At 37.1% G+C, this 17,338-nt stretch overlaps 2 protein-coding genes across 4 annotated transcripts in view; one reads left to right on the plus strand and one right to left on the minus strand.

Moving 5' to 3' along the window:
- The window catches only part of LOC107716795 (type I inositol 3,4-bisphosphate 4-phosphatase), a 30,824-nt gene extending 24,618 nt beyond the window's left edge, over nucleotides 1–6,206 (minus strand). For all 3 annotated transcript variants that reach the window (XM_016523358.1, XM_016523357.1, XM_016523359.1), the window contains exon 1: nucleotides 6,101–6,206. The gene's annotated coding sequence lies outside the window, so the exon portion shown is untranslated. The remainder of the gene's footprint in view (nucleotides 1–6,100) is intronic.
- Nucleotides 6,207–7,304: 1,098 nt separating this feature from the next.
- On the plus strand, nucleotides 7,305–15,922 carry slc9a2 (solute carrier family 9 member 2). The gene is made up of 8 exons (XM_016523309.1): nucleotides 7,305–7,592; nucleotides 10,161–10,624; nucleotides 12,896–13,146; nucleotides 13,243–13,460; nucleotides 14,336–14,535; nucleotides 15,136–15,351; nucleotides 15,541–15,631; nucleotides 15,915–15,922. Exons 1-8 carry the CDS (start codon nucleotides 7,322–7,324, stop codon nucleotides 15,920–15,922), a joined length of 1,719 nt encoding a protein of 572 aa, XP_016378795.1. The 5' UTR covers nucleotides 7,305–7,321.
- Nucleotides 15,923–17,338: the final 1,416 nt, after the last annotated feature.

Genomic DNA, 17,338 nt, shown 5'->3' on the forward strand with positions numbered 1-17,338 from the left:
ATGATGTCAATATCTACTCACCTTCTTGTCAATCGAAACCTATATGCTGTATTATTTCCAAGGGACAAGAAAATAAATATTTTGAAGAATCTTTACACAGCTCTTTGTCATAAAAAAAAAAAAAAACATCAAGCTCCACCATTAAAGTAGTTCATATGACACATGCATAAGTCTTCTGAAGCCATATTCATTTTTGGCTTTACGTCTCCAATAAGTTCACTGAAGTAGAGTTTAAAAATATAAACAGAACCTTAATTCTGCATAAAAAAAAATAAAAAAAAGAGTTTTTGCTATTTAATCTCTGATTTGATTGGATTCATATCAACTGTAATTAAAGCAATTATAATCATAACGAACAGCCATTTCCTTTTAATGATGAGTCACTGCCTGGGTGAGAACAGGATTATCCATGCTCTCCTTTCATCTCTAGACCTTATATCATTTCTTCTGGCTGAGCGAATCTCTGCTTCTCCTATGAACGAGCAGGCAATCTCTCTAAAAAATATGTCGTCGCAGTCCGTGACAGACAGCTGAATGGTGTGAAGATGTCATAAGTCAAGAAGAGCAGACAGAGACTGACTTGCACAGAAGACATACAGTAACAGGGATGTATGTGTACATAGAGTAACATATGTGCTGTATTTGTGTTTCATGCATGAATTGGCAGAACAACAGTAAAGCACTTGTCATTGGCAGCATCTGTCTCGCTTTTAATGATGAGTCACTGCCTGGGTGAGAACAGGATTATCCATGCTCTCCTTTCATCTCTAGACCTTATATCATTTCTTCTGGCTGAGCGAAACTCTGCTTCTCCTATGAACGAGCAGGCAATCTCTCTAAAAAATGTCGTTGCAGTCCGTGACAGACAGCTGAATGGTGTGAAGATGTCATAAGTCAAGAAGAGCAGACAGAGACTGACTTGCACAGAAGACATACAGTAACAGGGATGTATGTGTACATAGAGTAACATATGTGCTGTATTTGTGTTTCATGCATGAATTGGCAGAACAACAGTAAAGCACTTGTCATTGGCAGCATCTGTCTCGCAATAAAAAATCCATGAACTTTAGGTCCATGGACCATTGTGACACTGTTCATACATACCATGAAAAAAATATTATTTGTTTTAAACCTACGCAGCATCAGTTGTCTTTGTAAAGGCCGGTGATTACCTCTTGCAGTGAGAGGTTGTTGAATAGACAGTGGAATAAACTATTAGCCTAAATGTCTGATCGGTTTAGGCTATATCATGACAAATGCTCTGAGGGAATAGAAACAAAGCTCCAGGCTTTTCATTATAGTTTTCATTTTTTACAAGACATTGAAAAATAACATTATTCCCTTTTACTTCGCTTCTTTTTTTCTTTATTATTAGTTTTCAGACCCACTAGTTAGTTCTAACTAGGACTAATAAATTAATCTTCGCATTAGTAACCCAGATCTTTCACTGGAAGGCTTTGGTGAACTGTTGTATAATTGGTGCATCTTTCACCACTCGACAGTGCCAGGTACTGATTAGAATATCAGTGAACAGTGAACCTTTCATACATATAACAACAAGAGCTGGTTACATTAGGAAAGGCACTCCTATAAAGATAAAGAACAACTTCTAGAGAAAATACTGAAACAATTACGCCCTTGTATTTACATTGAAAACATACTGAATGGGGACAACGCTCGCATCTTTTTATTATGCTGATTACTAGGGCTGGGCAAAAAAAAAATTTGATTTTTTGATATATCTTTTTTTTAAATGTGGTCGATTCAATATCGATTCTCAAAGGCCACGAATCGATTTTTTTCAATATTTATTTCCGCAAACATTGAACATAAGATTTACGTTAATCTTATTACTAGTCTAATCCACTAGATGTCACCCCCTTATTTGCCTTGCGCGATGTTACAACGGAGAGTCCGTCATTCATTCATTGCTTAAAATGGCGGATTCAGGTGCGTTCCCGACGTCCAACACCACCTTCACATAAAAAGTCAGAGGTATGGAAGCATTTTAGATTTCGCAAGCAGGATGACAAAGATACTGTGGACAAGAACAAAGCTACGGTATATGCCAAACAGTTGATGGGCCCTATTGACTTGACTCCCATAGTATGGAGAAAAATATATGGAAGTCAATGGGGACCAAAACAGTTTGGTTATCCATATTCTTCGAAATTTCTTCTTTTGTGTTCAACAGAAGAAAAGAAATTCATACATGCATAAATGATGACAGAATTTTTATTTTTGGGTGAACTATCACCCAAAAGCCAGTATTAGTTTTCCTACACCGTTCATAGGCTTGCAGCCTCCATGTTACAGCTAAATGCTGTGAGATTTTATGTTTGTTTTGTCTTAAACATAAAATAACCTGATCCTGTTTGATCAAGGCAAGCGACTGTTCTGACTTGTCCAACTTTCAGCATCAGTTTTTCATCTTGCATCAAAATTCTGTCTATTCATATAGTGGGGTTTTGTTTTATTGTACCCAAGTGTACCTAAAATAAAAAGTGTTTAATATACAGGTTTGTGGCTCTTAATTTCCTATTAATTAACCATTTGTAATCTTATGTTCACTGTTCATTTTTTATAAATATAGGATTTGTATTAAATCTATATTCATTCATAAAGTCAAATCGAATTCGAGAATTGAAATAAAAAATCGAATCGAATATCGAAAATCGAAATCGAATAGAAAATCGAAATCGAATAGAAAATCGAAATCGAATAGAAAATCGAAATCGAATAGAAAATCGAATCGAATTGAGAGCTTGAAAATCGAAATCGAATCGAACTGGAACATCTGAATCGATACCCAGCCCTAATTATAACAAGTAATTTCTAAAAAATGTCAGAGGGAAGAATCCCTCAAAGGCATTTAGCAGACACAATTATAAAACATAAGGCAGAAAATGATACGAAATATGCATAGAAAATAAATGTGGTTGTTTTAACTTTAAAATATGTTGTCTTAAAGGGACAAAGTTCACCCAAAAATGAAAATTTGCTCTTAATTTACTCACCCTCAGGCCAACAGGTGCTCCTAAAATTTTGAACGTGCTCCTAAAAAGAAAAGTAAGCGTAGAGCCCTGCCTTCACATAAAAAGTCAGAGGTATGGAAGCATTTTAGATTTCGCAAGCACGATGACAAAGATACTGTGGACAAGAACAAAGCTATATGCCAAACAGTTGATGGGCCCTATTGACTTGACTTCCATAGTATGGAGAAAAATATATGGAAGTCAGTGGGGACCAAAACAGTTTGGTTATCCATATTCTTCAAAATATCTTCTTTTGTGTTCAACAGAAGAAAAGAAATTCATACATGCATAAATGATGACAGATTTTTGGGTGAACTATCACCCAAAAGCCAGTATTAGTTTTCCTACACCGTTCATAGGCTTGCAGCCTCCATGTTACAGCTAATGCTGTGAGATTTTATGTTTGTTTTATCTTAAACATAAAATAACCTGATCCTGTTCTGACTTGTCCAATTTTCAGCATCAGTTTTTCATCTTGCATCAAAATTCTGTCTATTCATTGTATGCATTTGAAATATAGGGTTGGGTTTTGTTTGATTGTACCCAAGTGTACCTAAAATAAAAAAAGTGTTTAATATACAGGTTTGTGGATCTTAATTTCCTTTTATTAATTAACCATTAGCAATCTTATGTTCACTGTTCATTTTTTATAAATATAAGGTTTGTATTAAATCTATATTCATTCATATAGTCAAATCGAATCGAAAATCGAAGTCAAAAATCGAATTGAAATCGAATCGAAAATCGAAATCGAATCGAATTGAGAGCTTGAAAATCGAAATTGGAACATCTGAATCGATACCCAGCCCTAGTGATTACGACGCACTACGTCAGACTTGGGTTGATGCCCAGTTATGTGACATATAAACGTGGCCTGGCTCTCAATGTAAACCTTGGCTGCATCCTAAATTGCATGAATGAGTAAAGCAACACAACGGTGGTAGGTCAACATGACACATGTAGTACATCCGGATTACATTCATACTATACAAAACATACTTTTTTAATGGTTGTGAAGTAAATAGCCTACTTATTCACAAGAAGTATGTCTTCAGAGTATGTGATTCTGGACGCATGCCCTTGGGTTTTTTTTAGGGATCAAAGGCCAAGTGATATCACAAATCAGAAATAATTGTAATACAATTATTGCAAAAGGTTTAGCCTACACCAATAAAGTTTAATCTAAAATCTAGATTAAATCAAGTTTTATCTAATAACTCTGTTGCACCAAACTTTAAACCTGGTTTAAAAATAAGCTGTATTACATTTAAACCATCATCTTGATCCTGGATTTAATTTATATTTAAGATAGATTAACTTTAATCATGTTGCTCCATAACTTTAAACTCAGATTTAAATCTCAATTAGGGATTAATTTTAAATTTACAGGTGAGGAGGTTTAAATGAAATAAAGTGCACCTACAGTTACAATTATGTGGCTGATTGAACAAAGACAGAAACAGCGGGTGTGTCGTCAGGTCTCAGAGAGGTGTTTATTATAAATAAAAATGATCTCACGCCCGCTCCACGCGTGGCTGCTGGGCGGCGCTGCCATAAAATATACTCCATTAATTGATACTATAAATATATTTCCAGGATTATGAAATCCGTATGCACTGCCAGAAATTTATTCATTGCTTGCTTGATCAGCCGTTTGAATAATGGTAGCAGTTTATTAAGACGGCAGATATTTTACAAGTTTATTTCCTTAACTTATGTCAGAAAGAGAATTTGGTAGTAAGCAAAGAAAAAATGTTTGGAATATTAGCATTGTTCCTGTTTAATTGCAATGGCGAATCCATCATGGCGGAGAAAATTAATCGTAGATGGAGGTTTTAATCGCAGGTTAGAGTTCTAATCCCTGATTTGTTAATCTATGTTTAAAATTAAGTGGTGCAACACAACTCGATTTACAATAAAACCCAGATCAACAAATCCTTGATTAGCTCTAAACTTTACTTAAATTAATCCTTGTTGGTGCAACCCACCCAGAATGTTTAAAATGGTTTCATAGATATTTAAAAGGTGGCATAAATGCAAGTCTTTCCTATATATAACATTCAAATACTAAAACAACAGCATTTCATTCATTCATTTTAATAGTACCACTGTTTAAGCACCACTGTTTACAGAACTCTGGTAAGTTATGCTTCAGTAAGCAAGCAAGATTTATTTAGTAGTACTAACAGTTCAGACTGATTCAAAATGGTTTTTGATTCAAAAAGAATTACTGATAAATTAATTAAAAAGACGTTTGCTTTGATTCACTAAGAAGAACCGAATGACAAGAGTTTTTCGGATTGTTCGCTGTGTTTTGGGATGTAGCTACAGAGATGATGTTGTTGAGTGTATTTTATTACAGTTGTTCCGTCTGCATGGACAGAAGAAAGCAAAATCCGTTTTTTTCTAAAGTCTAGGTTTCCATCTCTAAAAAAGACGCCTTGTTTATAATGTCAGCAGCCAAAGTATGACCCAGGCTGACAAGAGTTAGTTCAGTAACGGGATTGTTCGCTGTGTTTTGGGATGTAGCTACAGAGATGATGTTGTTGAGTGTATTTTATTACAGTTGTTCCGTCTGCATGGACAGAAGAAAGCAAAATCCGTTTTTTTCTAAAGTCTAGGTTTCCATCTCTAAAAAAGACGCCTTGTTTATAATGTCAGCAACCAAAGTATGACCCAGGAACATTACTGGAGCATCCTGCAACGTAATTCCGCGACTGAAGCAGCAAAAGCTGAAGGCAAAGCATCTCGACAGCTCATAACATCTTGACACAGGTTTAATGCACTCATGGAGGAATATAAAGCGTGATGACGACTGAATGGACGGTTGCGTCCTCCGTTATCTTATAATAGCGCAAGAAAACATTTGAAAACACACCGTCCGACCTGCCAGTCATCACTCACACACAATTTCTCACACCATATCACCTTCTGTGTGCTTATCAAAAGAAAACTGAGTCCCTTTCCTCAATGCTTCCTTCCAAGCGTTTAACTATGTAACGTTACTACCACACGACTAAACAGCAAACATCACCAGCTTTTAAAATGCAGCAGGGATCACTTACGTTTCAGTCACCGATATGCTCCATGATTTTAAGGCAGTATGCAGATCAGATCAGTGTTTTGATACACGGCGACCTCCGTCCGCAATTCTTCCACTTGCACTGCATTCTGGACTCGCCCTGATGTGACGTCACCGCGCATTACGTCAGAGTTGTTGCTCTAAAAGCACCGCCTCGTTCACAGATCGCGTGAGTCAGAGAGCATGCATTGTCCTCGTAAGATTTGAAAAAAAAGAAGTGTATTTTAATTTGTTTATTCGTCTGCCTGTTTTAAAGAACGTCTCATGAAAATGTTTTCGATGCATGATTTACAGACATAAACGAGCGCGTGACAGGTGCGATAACGGAAGACCTTGACTGCCATCTAGTGGTTGCAGCCTAAAGCACTTCTACATAATAAAATGCAGGTGGATGAAGTGAAATATATATTCTGTAAACCCCGTTCTACTGTATCTTATTCCATTCTGTAGCACCTGCCATAATAACATAGCAATTATAACATGCACGAGTTTGAATAAAGGTGAAATGAGCAATATTTAGATTTTTGTAATTAGTAATAAATCCATATACTGGAAAAAAAATAGTATTTTTTCCAGTATATGGATAACATTACAAAAACCTACTTTACTTTACTACTTTAAAACCTCTAAACCCTTAAATTAGCACGGGATCATAGAAAAAGGGGCTTTCGTTTGCATTAACATTTTACATTTATTCATTTAGCAGAAGCTTTTATCCAAAGCGACTTACAAATGAGGACAATAGAAGAGTCTATATATATATATTAGGGCTGGTAAGCGATTAAAATTTTTTATCTAATTAATATATGTGTGTATATATATATACATACACATATGTATGCTCGTGAAACTACACCGTAGGAGTTTTACTTCAGAAGTGTTTGTTATGGCAGAGAGGAACAGGTTATCTCCATTTTACAAAAAAATTAAAAATCTTTTCTGAGAACTAGAGGAAGCGAAACTATTTCAAAGGCAAGGACAGACAAATCAGGTGTGGCATTGGTCGTGCACCGGCCCTCATCTGACCACACACACCTGCTCACTGAGACGGAGAGCCAAAACTCAGTCAAGAGTGTGCGACGATCAGTATGCTTTAGGGACGTAGATGAAGGGAACACTTTTAAAATGTACTTTTAATTCTTCACATATTTTCTGTATTTTTTTATATGTCAGCTTCTGGCATATGCATGTATTTTGAGAAAATATGGTGCTTAATTTTAAAGAGAGGTCGCCTTTCAACTTTTTGATGTGCGTAATTTGCATTGCATCTCTTGGATACGGAGCAAACGTCGATGTTCCTTTTGAACCGACTCCTACTGCTCCATCTAAACTTCCTTGGAGCCCGATGGAGGAGACTGATCCTGACCTCGACCCAGGTGAAACCACCCAAGCGGTGTTTACACTGAACTACCCCCGCATTCAGCTCCCGTTTGAGATTACTTTATGGGTGCTACTTGCGTCCTTTGCCAAAATAGGTGAGCGATTACACATTCTATGGCAAGCTGTTTTAACATATATTCTTTAGACCACCTACTAGTGACTTTGATGTTACTAGTATACTTATTTTAATTACTAAGTAGTCCAGTACTGACTCTATTCCAGTTTTACTAGCAGCCTACGTATTTATCAGATACTAGCCTATTTGTTTGGGAAACATTATATGCACTATTTCTTATCTTAATTTTCATTAGACTTTTTTTACTTAGCTGTATGACATGGCTAGTCAGAAAGGTAACTTTATTCTATAGTTAATTTAGAATCTTAATGAGATTTAAAAAAATGGTAAAAAGGTATAAAAAAATACTAGAATATAAAATGTAAGAAATAGATTCAGTAAATTAGATTTAAGGATGAATGAATAGGGTGTCACGTGTAGCTATGGAAAGCACACAATGCAGGAGTAGAAATAAACAAAGTCCTTTTAATAATAAATCCACAGACAGGAGAAACACAGGAGACAAACACACAATATCAACATCAATACCGGAACTAATGAGATGGGGCAAAACACAGGGCTTAAATACTAGAAGAGGTAATTAGGGAGAACTGAAACAGGTGTGGAGCTAATAAATCGGAAACTAATAGACAAGGGAACTCAGGGAAATGTGGAGACAGAGGGTGCGTCTCAATCAGCTCCCTTGTTAAGTAGTAAGGGCTCTGATCAGGGAGTCGGCCATTTTAAGGGCTGTCTCAATCGCGAAATCCTTCCAGTGCACGGGAACGTTTGCTCCGTGTAAAATCCCACAATGCACTGCAAAAACTATGGAGCATAGGCGCTCACTATGCTTCCTTACCGGAAATAATGTCACATTTCTGAAGCGCGAAACATAAACCACACGAGCCAACTCGCGCTGAACGATGTGTTTAAAGAGAATAAAAAATAAATATCAAAAAGAGATCGGTCCTGTCTGTTGTTTATTAATTCCAGTGATGATGTTCTACCATGTTGTCCGTTGACGTTGTATGTAATCATGTCACTGGAATTCGACTGATCACGGTCCCAACGTGCAGTAAGTCAGGGAACTTACCAGTGCCCGAATTCGTGTACACGATCTACTGGTCCACGAGCTCGGGAGCTGATTGAGACGCACCCAGAAACAGAACATAACTGTGAAAGTTCGCCCCCCTCCTGGAAGACGCGTCCTCACGCCTATAAACAGTCCAACAGAGGAGGGAGGGTGGGGGTTCGGAAGGCGGGCGTGGGGCAGGCAATGGGAAAGGGGCATAGTATAGTTCATAGGGCCAGGGCGGAGTAGATGGAGGAGCCAGGAGCAGAGAAGCCAGATGGAGATCCAGAGACCAGCCAGGACGAGGCCCCAGGGCGGAGTCGAGGGAGGGAGGAGCCATGGTGGAAAAGGCCTTGACGATACCCTGGGGATGACTGATGGAGAGGGAGCAGATGGAAGAGGAGTCCAGGATGAAGCAGAGCAGACGGAGAGCCAGGGCGACACAGAGGATCCGGAGGGCCAAGGTGGAGTCAAAGGCTCAGGCGACCGATGCGGGGATCCGGAAGACCGCAGCGGAACCGGAGCAACTGAGGACGAAGGTGGAGCCAAAGGGAAGGAGGAGCCTGACAGAGCCGGAGGGACGGAGTGACGAGGCGAAGCCAGAGGAGTGGAGACCCGAGGTGGCGGATGGTCGACGACTGACCAAGGCGGAGCCGGAGGGACGAGAGAGCCCGGTGGAGCCAGTGGGATGACGGGCCAGGGTGGAAACGAGGGAGCTAGGAGCCAAGGCGGAGCCGATGGGTCGAAGGACCGACGTGGAGTCCAGGACTCGGAGGCTAGAGGCGGAGACAGGGGATCCTCACGCCTAGGCGGAGCTGGAGACTGGAAGTCCTGAGGCAGATCAGAGCGCCCAGATGGTGCTGACTGAGGGTCTGAATCGCAGCGAAACCCTCTTTTGGACCATTCGCTGGCAGGCATGCCTTACACCGCTCGCTTAGGCTTGTGCAGTAAAAGACGCAAAGCGAGCAGTCAAGGAAGTGAGTAAGGCACACCAGATCTAAAAAGTCCCTGGTGTGGTCCTCCAGCAAATGGTCCTTCTGCTCCAGGCAAAGGAGTTGGACGGCTGGTAAATCCATCCGGGAGAGGAGAAAAACAAAAACAAAAGAAAGAAAAACACCGCAATAATAACTTGGACTTCTGGTATTCTGTAAATTGTAGCTATGGAAAGCACACAACACAGGAGTAGAAATAAATCGTCGTTTTAATAATAAATCCACAGGCAGGAGAAACACAGGAGACAAACACAATATCAACATCAATACCTGAACTAAGGAGCTAGGGCACAACACAGGGCTTAAATTCTAGAAAAGGTAATTAGGGAGAACTGAAACAGGTGTGGAACTAATTAATCAAAAACCATGGAAACTAATAGACAAAGGAACTCAGGGAAATGTGGAGACAGAAACAGAACCAAAACAGAACATAACTGTGACATAGGGTACTTATAAAACATTTTTCCCTTTTTAACCACACACACACACACACACACACACACACACAAATATTAAGTAACAAGTATTGTTTTTTTCTGAATAGGTTTCCATGTTTACCATAAGATCACGGTCTGGGTTCCAGAGTCATGTTTGCTGATCTCCATTGGTCTCATAGTCGGGGGCATCATGCACTCGTTGCACGAGAAGCCGCCGTCAGTGCTCACCTCCAACACCTTTTTCCTCTATATGTTGCCACCCATTGTTCTAGACTCGGGCTACTTCATGCCCACTCGGCCTTTCTTTGAGAATTTCGGCACGGTGCTGTGGTTTGCTGTTGTTGGCACCTTGTGGAATTCTATTGGCATTGGCATCTCTCTATTTGCCATCTGCCAGATCGAGGTGTTTGGTGTGCAGGACATTACACTGCAGGAGAACCTCCTCTTCGCCTCCATCATCTCAGCCGTAGAACCAGTGGCTGTCCTCACTGTGTTTGAGGACATCAGCATCCATGAGCAGCTCTATATTGTGGTATTTGGAGAGTGCCTGTTCAATGATGCTGTCACTGTGGTAAGTGATGTGTGCACAAGGTTTGTAGATGTACAAAACCAAGTGATAAAGGTTTCAAAAGGGGGTTTTCGTAGTGATGCAATAGAAGAACCATTTTGGGTTCCCCAAAGAATCTTCAGTTAACATTTCTTAATTTTTCTTAGTGTGAAACATAAATAGAACTATAAAGAACCTTGTGTGCAATGGAAGGGTTCTATGGATGTTAAAGGTTCTTTATGGAAACATCAATGCCAATAAAGAACCTTTATTTTTAAGAGTGAGTGAGTTAGAGAAAGGGATTTGGAACAAAGATTGAGACTGATCAGCCATACATTGCCATAGGGAAAATAAATGCTTGAAACTGAAAATGGTAAAAAGGTAAAAAATGTTACTAGTACATAAAAAGCAGGCTACTAGTAAATTAAAAATAGATACAAATTAAAAATAGATACAGTACATTTGGCAATGAGGACAAAGAATGAGACTTGTGAGCCATACATTGTCATACTCTCCATGGGAAAACATGTGCTTGAAACTTGCTTTTACTTGGTGCATTACTTACAAATATTCTTTTATCAAGAACTGTTTTGAAGATTGTGCCTGAATAAAAGCGGGCTGACATAGTTATGTCATTTAATCAAAAAGTATCACAATTAGTTTTGAAAAGAAATACACTTGTATAGAATCTCCTTTCAAATCTTGCCCTAGTAACAGATTACTTGAAATCCAAAACTCAACACAAGCCAGTGTAATTACTCAGTCATTTGATACAGGCTGAAACACCATGGTAAACACAATGTGTATAAACATTGTTGCTTTCTTTATTGTGTCAAACATAAATTAAATACTTAAGCACAATTACATTTCTTATTTTATTAAATTTGAACTGGAGTAAAGAGAAAAGGAATAGTAATAGAACAGTAAGAGAAAGAAGTCTTTGTACTTTTGCTTCTTTCTACAGTAATATACAGTACAAGTTAATACAGTTAATATACAAGTACTTGCTACAATATTCGTATATTAACATTATTGTTTTTCCCCACTCAGTGATTGAAATATTTGTTATCTGCAAAACACACACAGTACTCAGCATAAATAAGTACACCACCTCTAAACAAATACTACATTTTTTTCTTAATGATCACTAATACAATTCATGAGTTGGTAAAATTCAATACTAAATAAAACAGAGATTCAATTCAATACTTTAATAAAAACAGAGAAAATATGTAATGAATAAGTATAATGAATAATGAATAAATAAGTAAATTAGCCAATTTTGTTCAAATAAATGCTTGCAAAAATGAGTACAAGGTTGGGAATCAAAAATCAATTCCAATTCCAGAATCGGATACTTGTTGTAAAATTAAAAATTAAATTAAAAAAATTTAAAATTAAATTAAAATTCCACCTATCAATTCCTGTGTGCGCATATTTTATTTTTAGGTGGCGAAAAGGGGCTGTTAAAAATGTATTTGTCTTTGAATCATTCATTCAAGAGATTCATTTAAAAACACTGATTCATCCAGTAACAAAACAAGACAAGTAAATCTTGAGTGAGTCATTGAATTATTCATTCATAAATTCCATGAGATTTTGTTTAGTTGTCTAATTATTTTTTTCTTCAGAATTGTGAGAGAACTACACACTCCATAAAAATAAAAAAAAGTCTCAATTTAAAAACTTCCAGTTTTTATGTAGCCGGCTGATTTTTGTTCGTGGTATTCAGCAGCAATTAAATGGTTTGCAAAAAAAGACAGAGAATAAATATGTTTGATATCTAAATGTTTGATTTTCATTTTTTTTATTGGAATCGATAAGCAGAATTGGAATTAGAATTGATCAAATTCAAACGATACCCAACCCTAAGTACACGCTTGATTAAATTAAATAAGTATGTCCTCAAATCTTATTTTCATGAATAATTCTGACATGCTTTTTTGTTCATTAATCAAGCAGACTTGCTAAAATATTATATCTCCAAAGAGCCCTAATATGTCTCCTAAGAAAAGAGTAATTGCTGAATTTGTGAAGTTTTAAAGGGGGGTTACTCATTTATGCTGAGTACTGTAATTATGGCTTTCTTTGTTTAATTCACATGGTTTGATCATTTTGTTGTACATGGCAAGTAGTCTTTGTGAATGTTTTACTCTTTGTGATGTTCTGCATGTGTTAATCATCACATTTGTACTTGTAATATTAGTAATTTAGCATATATGTGTCATAATTTTGTGTTTTGTGAATCAGATTGTGTATTATTTATGTATAAGTAGTTCTCACTGTCTGTTTCAGGTGCTCTATAATCTATTCAATCATGTAGCAGCGATGGAGGTGGTTGAAGCCGGAGACGTTTTTCTGGACATAGGTCGATTTTTTGTGGTTGGTTTGGGCGGTACGATTTTCGGTGTACTGTTTGGCTTTGTGGCAGCCTTCACCACACGCTTTACAGGAAAAGTGAGAGAGATCGAGCCTCTAATCATCTTCCTGTACAGCTACCTGGCCTACCTCATAGCTGAGCTCCTTGCCATCTCCAGCATCATGGCGTACGTAAGGACTCCTAACTGCATTTTTGAAGAAAATAAAAAAATGAATTAGCACTGTTTTGGCTTTTCCTGAATGTTGTGTTCCTGTTTCTACAGTATTGTAATCTGCGCCTTGACTATGAAGTATTACGTTGAGGAGAATGTATCCCAGCGCTCCTGCACCACTATTCGGCATGTCATTAAGATGGTTGGAAGTGTGTCGGAAACTCTGATATTCTTCTTTCTGGGTGTTGTTACCATAACGACAGAGCACGAGTGGAACTGGGGCTACATCCTCTTTACTCTGCTGTTTGCTTTTCTTTGGAGAGGCCTGGGTAGGGGAGATTATAAAGAATTCCCAAATTACTAAAAGGAAGTTTTTAATAGTAGCAGGATGTTTTCTTATTGTCATTGTTTACAATTAAACAATATTGCATGATTTCAATTGCAATAATGCAGTTACACAACAATTCAGCACACAAGAATGGTATAATTAATAGTAACATAGATGGACACAATATTGCCAGTTAGTTTGCCCATTTTTGCTCCACCAACAGGAATAGTTCCAATCAAAGCACAATCAATCGTCGCATCTTCAAGCAACACACAGTTGTGGTTCCTTATGGAATGAATCAGTTTTGAGCGGTATAGTGAATGATTCGAAATTATAAATACACAGGCTGCATCTGAAATCACATACTCTCTTGAGTACTTACTTTGAATAAGTAATTACTTCAAAAATATTGTCAATATAATATGAATGCGTGTAGTATAAATGGAATTATTATGGATCTCTGAAGTTGTAGGTCATCCGGGAATTTTTGGCCTACTCTTTTATGAGTACTGTGAATTCGGACATACTTCTTTTGTCACATACTGTTTTTCACCTACTATATAGAAGGGAAGCATGCAGTATTTTGGATGCAGCTATTATTGTTTTGTTACAAGTATGAATCAGCATTGTGAATGAACAAATGTTGAGAAGGATTCAACTCCGTTGAGAAGGAAAGACAGTTAGCCAAAGACACTTGTTGCCACCTACTGGCCTAAAGATGAAACCTGTAAAATCCACATCGCTAATATAAACTATAATAGAATAGAACTTTAATAGGATATAAAGTTAATAAAATTTAATTTCTTTAGCCATTGTTAAAGGACATAATTATTTGTGTTATTGGCAAAAATTTAACATATTTTCTTTTTCCTTCAGGGATCCTGGTCCTAACGCAGATCATTAACCCCTTCCGCACAATTCCTTTCAACTTCAAAGATCAGTTTGGTTTGGCCTATGGTGGGTTGAGAGGAGCTGTGTCTTTTGCCTTGGCCTTCACTCTCCCAGACAGCATTGGCCGTAAGAAGCTGTTCATCACAGGCACGATTGTTGTCATCATCTTCACAGTGTTCATTCAGGTACTGTACCTACTCACAAGAGCGAATGAGTCTTGCTTTAGGAGTGCTTGTGTGCAAACTAGCCAAGAATTCCTTTTTATGAATCATCTTTACAAGATGCAATTTCCCATAACTAGAGCTAGACTGTTGATGCAACAACTCATTAGTAGCTGACTAACTCACCACTAGTTTGTGCTTTCCATTTCTAATCTCTGTTCTGCTCCACTGAGCTCAAATGAGACTAGCTTTACTGACTGCATTAATTATTGTGGGTTTTATTAAAATGTGACCCTGGACCACAAAACCAGTCTTAAGTCGCTGGGATTCCAGATTTTCAAATAGTTGTATCTCGGCCAAATATTGTCCTCTCCTAACAAACCATACATCAATGGAAAGCTTCTTTATTCAGCTTTCGGATGATGTATAAATATCAATTTAGAAAAATTTACCCTTATGACTGGTTTTGTGGTCCAGGGCCACAAATGGTCCAAAGTATAATTTTTTTCTCCAGTGTGGGGCCCAGAAACCAGAAATGTTGCACTGAACAAAGACTACTATGTGTTTTATGGGAAAGTTGAATGTCTTCTCAAATTATTTTTTATTATTTAGTATGTGAAGTAGTGGTGCATTGGAATTATTCATGTTTATTTTGTTGCTTCTAATGTCCCTTGTGATATTTCACAATTTGTTATCTATATTTTTATCCATTATGCTTCACAGACAGTGTCTTACACTAATAAGCATACATTACCCAATGATATCACAGCCAGGGAGATCCTGATGAGACGCCACACAAGCTTACGACGCAGCCTCAGAGCTGGAAGCTTCCATGGCACTGTATGTAACACTATATAAATGAGAGCACTTATGTATACTGGGTACAGAATGATATGATGTAAGACAAAAACCTAAAGACTGCTGTCTAAAATCAGAACACAGAGTCATACATAATGATCTATAGAATATATACACTTCTAAATATGGAAATGAGAGTCGTTGACCCTTTCCTTGCTCTTTTTCTACCAGAATGCTGCAAAAATGTCCCAGAAGTATTTCTCTCTGCCTATGGGCCGGAGTCTGAACTCTGGATTTCCTTCAGGGAGACTCGGTAACACTGGTGAGAGAATGTACTGCTGCTTAATATTTTTGTGAAATATTAAGTGATTTTCTTTTTCTCCAGGATTCTTTGCTTAATAGAAAGTTCAAGAACAGCTTTTATTTGAAGCAGTTTTTTTTTTTTTTTTTATGTGGTTGTGTATATGGCTACTGCGTTTGTCATGCCATCTAGTGGTAGTTTTAAATAATACACTGATGTGAGTCAAATGATTTTCATAACTATTAATTTTAAGCAGCTGTATTGACAGTAATATTGATAGTACTCTATGCTGTTGTCTTTGCAGAGGTGTAAGGAGTACCTAAAAACCATACTTGAGTAAAAGTACTGATACATGCATGGGTACAGGAACCGCAGAACAACAGTGATGTGCAGCACTCTTTGATGAGGAGACCACACTGGCTGCCACAGAAACCACATGACAAATGAGTTCACTGTTAATAGTGCTGGACTGCTATTACTTGTGGAATTGATCTCACCACTTTGACTTATAAAAGCTAAAATAATTATACTAGAGAACATAGAAAGAACTTATTCCATGTGAAACACAGTCACAAAATATTCCTATGTAAGAACTTGCATAAAATCTTTCTATGACACTAAAGATCAGAAATTGTAATATACAGTATATATTGGTCTGCTTCACATGCATTTAGCTGATATTGGTAAAACTGATAAATTGGGTGCATTGTAATTTTCAAGTTTTTTTATTTATTTTTTATTTGTAATTCACTAAATTGAACTTTGGCTTTGGAAACTTTGGGATATATTGCTATTTTTCAGATTTAACTGGATTTTAGTAAATTAGATTATTTATTTGTTTTAACAAAAAAATTGTTTTCTTTCCACATCATAAGCAATTACTTGATTCATGAAAGTTAAATTAATATATAGGACATAACATTACTTTTGTATGTATTAATCTCGCTGTAAAATATACATGGGTACAAATATTAAAGTATAATATAGTATCAGCATAAACAGTCCTCTAATGTGTGAGATCATTTTACCCTGGCATGCAGCACATACTTTTTAAATGAACTATAAAAGAAACTAAAATAGCAGGATTTTGTGTAGGCTCAGGCTTCTTTTATTAAAATAAAGTATTTGTATAATAATATGGTATTCCTGACAATAACAAAAAGCCTACATTTAATAATTGTAAATGCACAGATAAATTCAGATGATGATAAAAAAAAAAAAAGATAACATTTCCCACACATACACAACAAATGTTTGGTGTCAGTAAGAGTTTGTATTCAGATGAAAAAAAAAAAAAAGATAACATTTCCCACACATACACAACAAATGTTTGGTGTCAGTAAGAGTTTGTAATGTAATGTTTTTTTTTTTTTAATAGTTCTCTTATACACACCAAAGCTGCATTTAGTTGAACATAAATACATTAAAAACAGTATTATTGAATTAAATATTATTACAATTTAAAGGGGTTATCCGATGCCCATTTTCCACAAGTTGATATGATTCTTTAGGGTCTTATTGAAAAGTCTGTAACATAGTTTGGTTAAAATTTCTCGACGGTAGTGTAAAAAACAAATTTTTTTACCCTGTCAAAAACAGCTCTTTTCAGAGCAAGCGGTTTTGTAGCATTTTCCTTTAAATGTTAATGAGCTCTGCTGACCCCGCCCCTCTCTTCCGAGCTGCTCTCAGAGAGACTGTTTACTTTAGCCGCATTCATCGTGAAACTTG

Source organism: Sinocyclocheilus rhinocerous, unplaced genomic scaffold, assembly GCF_001515625.1.
Source record: "Sinocyclocheilus rhinocerous isolate Xijiao unplaced genomic scaffold, SAMN03320098_v1.1 scaffold1441, whole genome shotgun sequence".
NCBI classification, from domain to species: domain Eukaryota; kingdom Metazoa; phylum Chordata; class Actinopteri; order Cypriniformes; family Cyprinidae; genus Sinocyclocheilus; species Sinocyclocheilus rhinocerous.

Coding starts and splice junctions, on each gene's coding strand:
- slc9a2 (XM_016523309.1), top strand. CDS start 7,322: ATGGTGCTTAATTTTAAAGAGAGGTCGCCTTTCAACTTTTTGATGTGC. Junction 7,593..10,160: donor TGCGTCCTTTGCCAAAATAG/GTGAGCGATTAC, acceptor TTTTCTGAATAG/GTTTCCATGTTTACCATAAG. Junction 10,625..12,895: donor TCAATGATGCTGTCACTGTG/GTAAGTGATGTG, acceptor TGTCTGTTTCAG/GTGCTCTATAATCTATTCAA.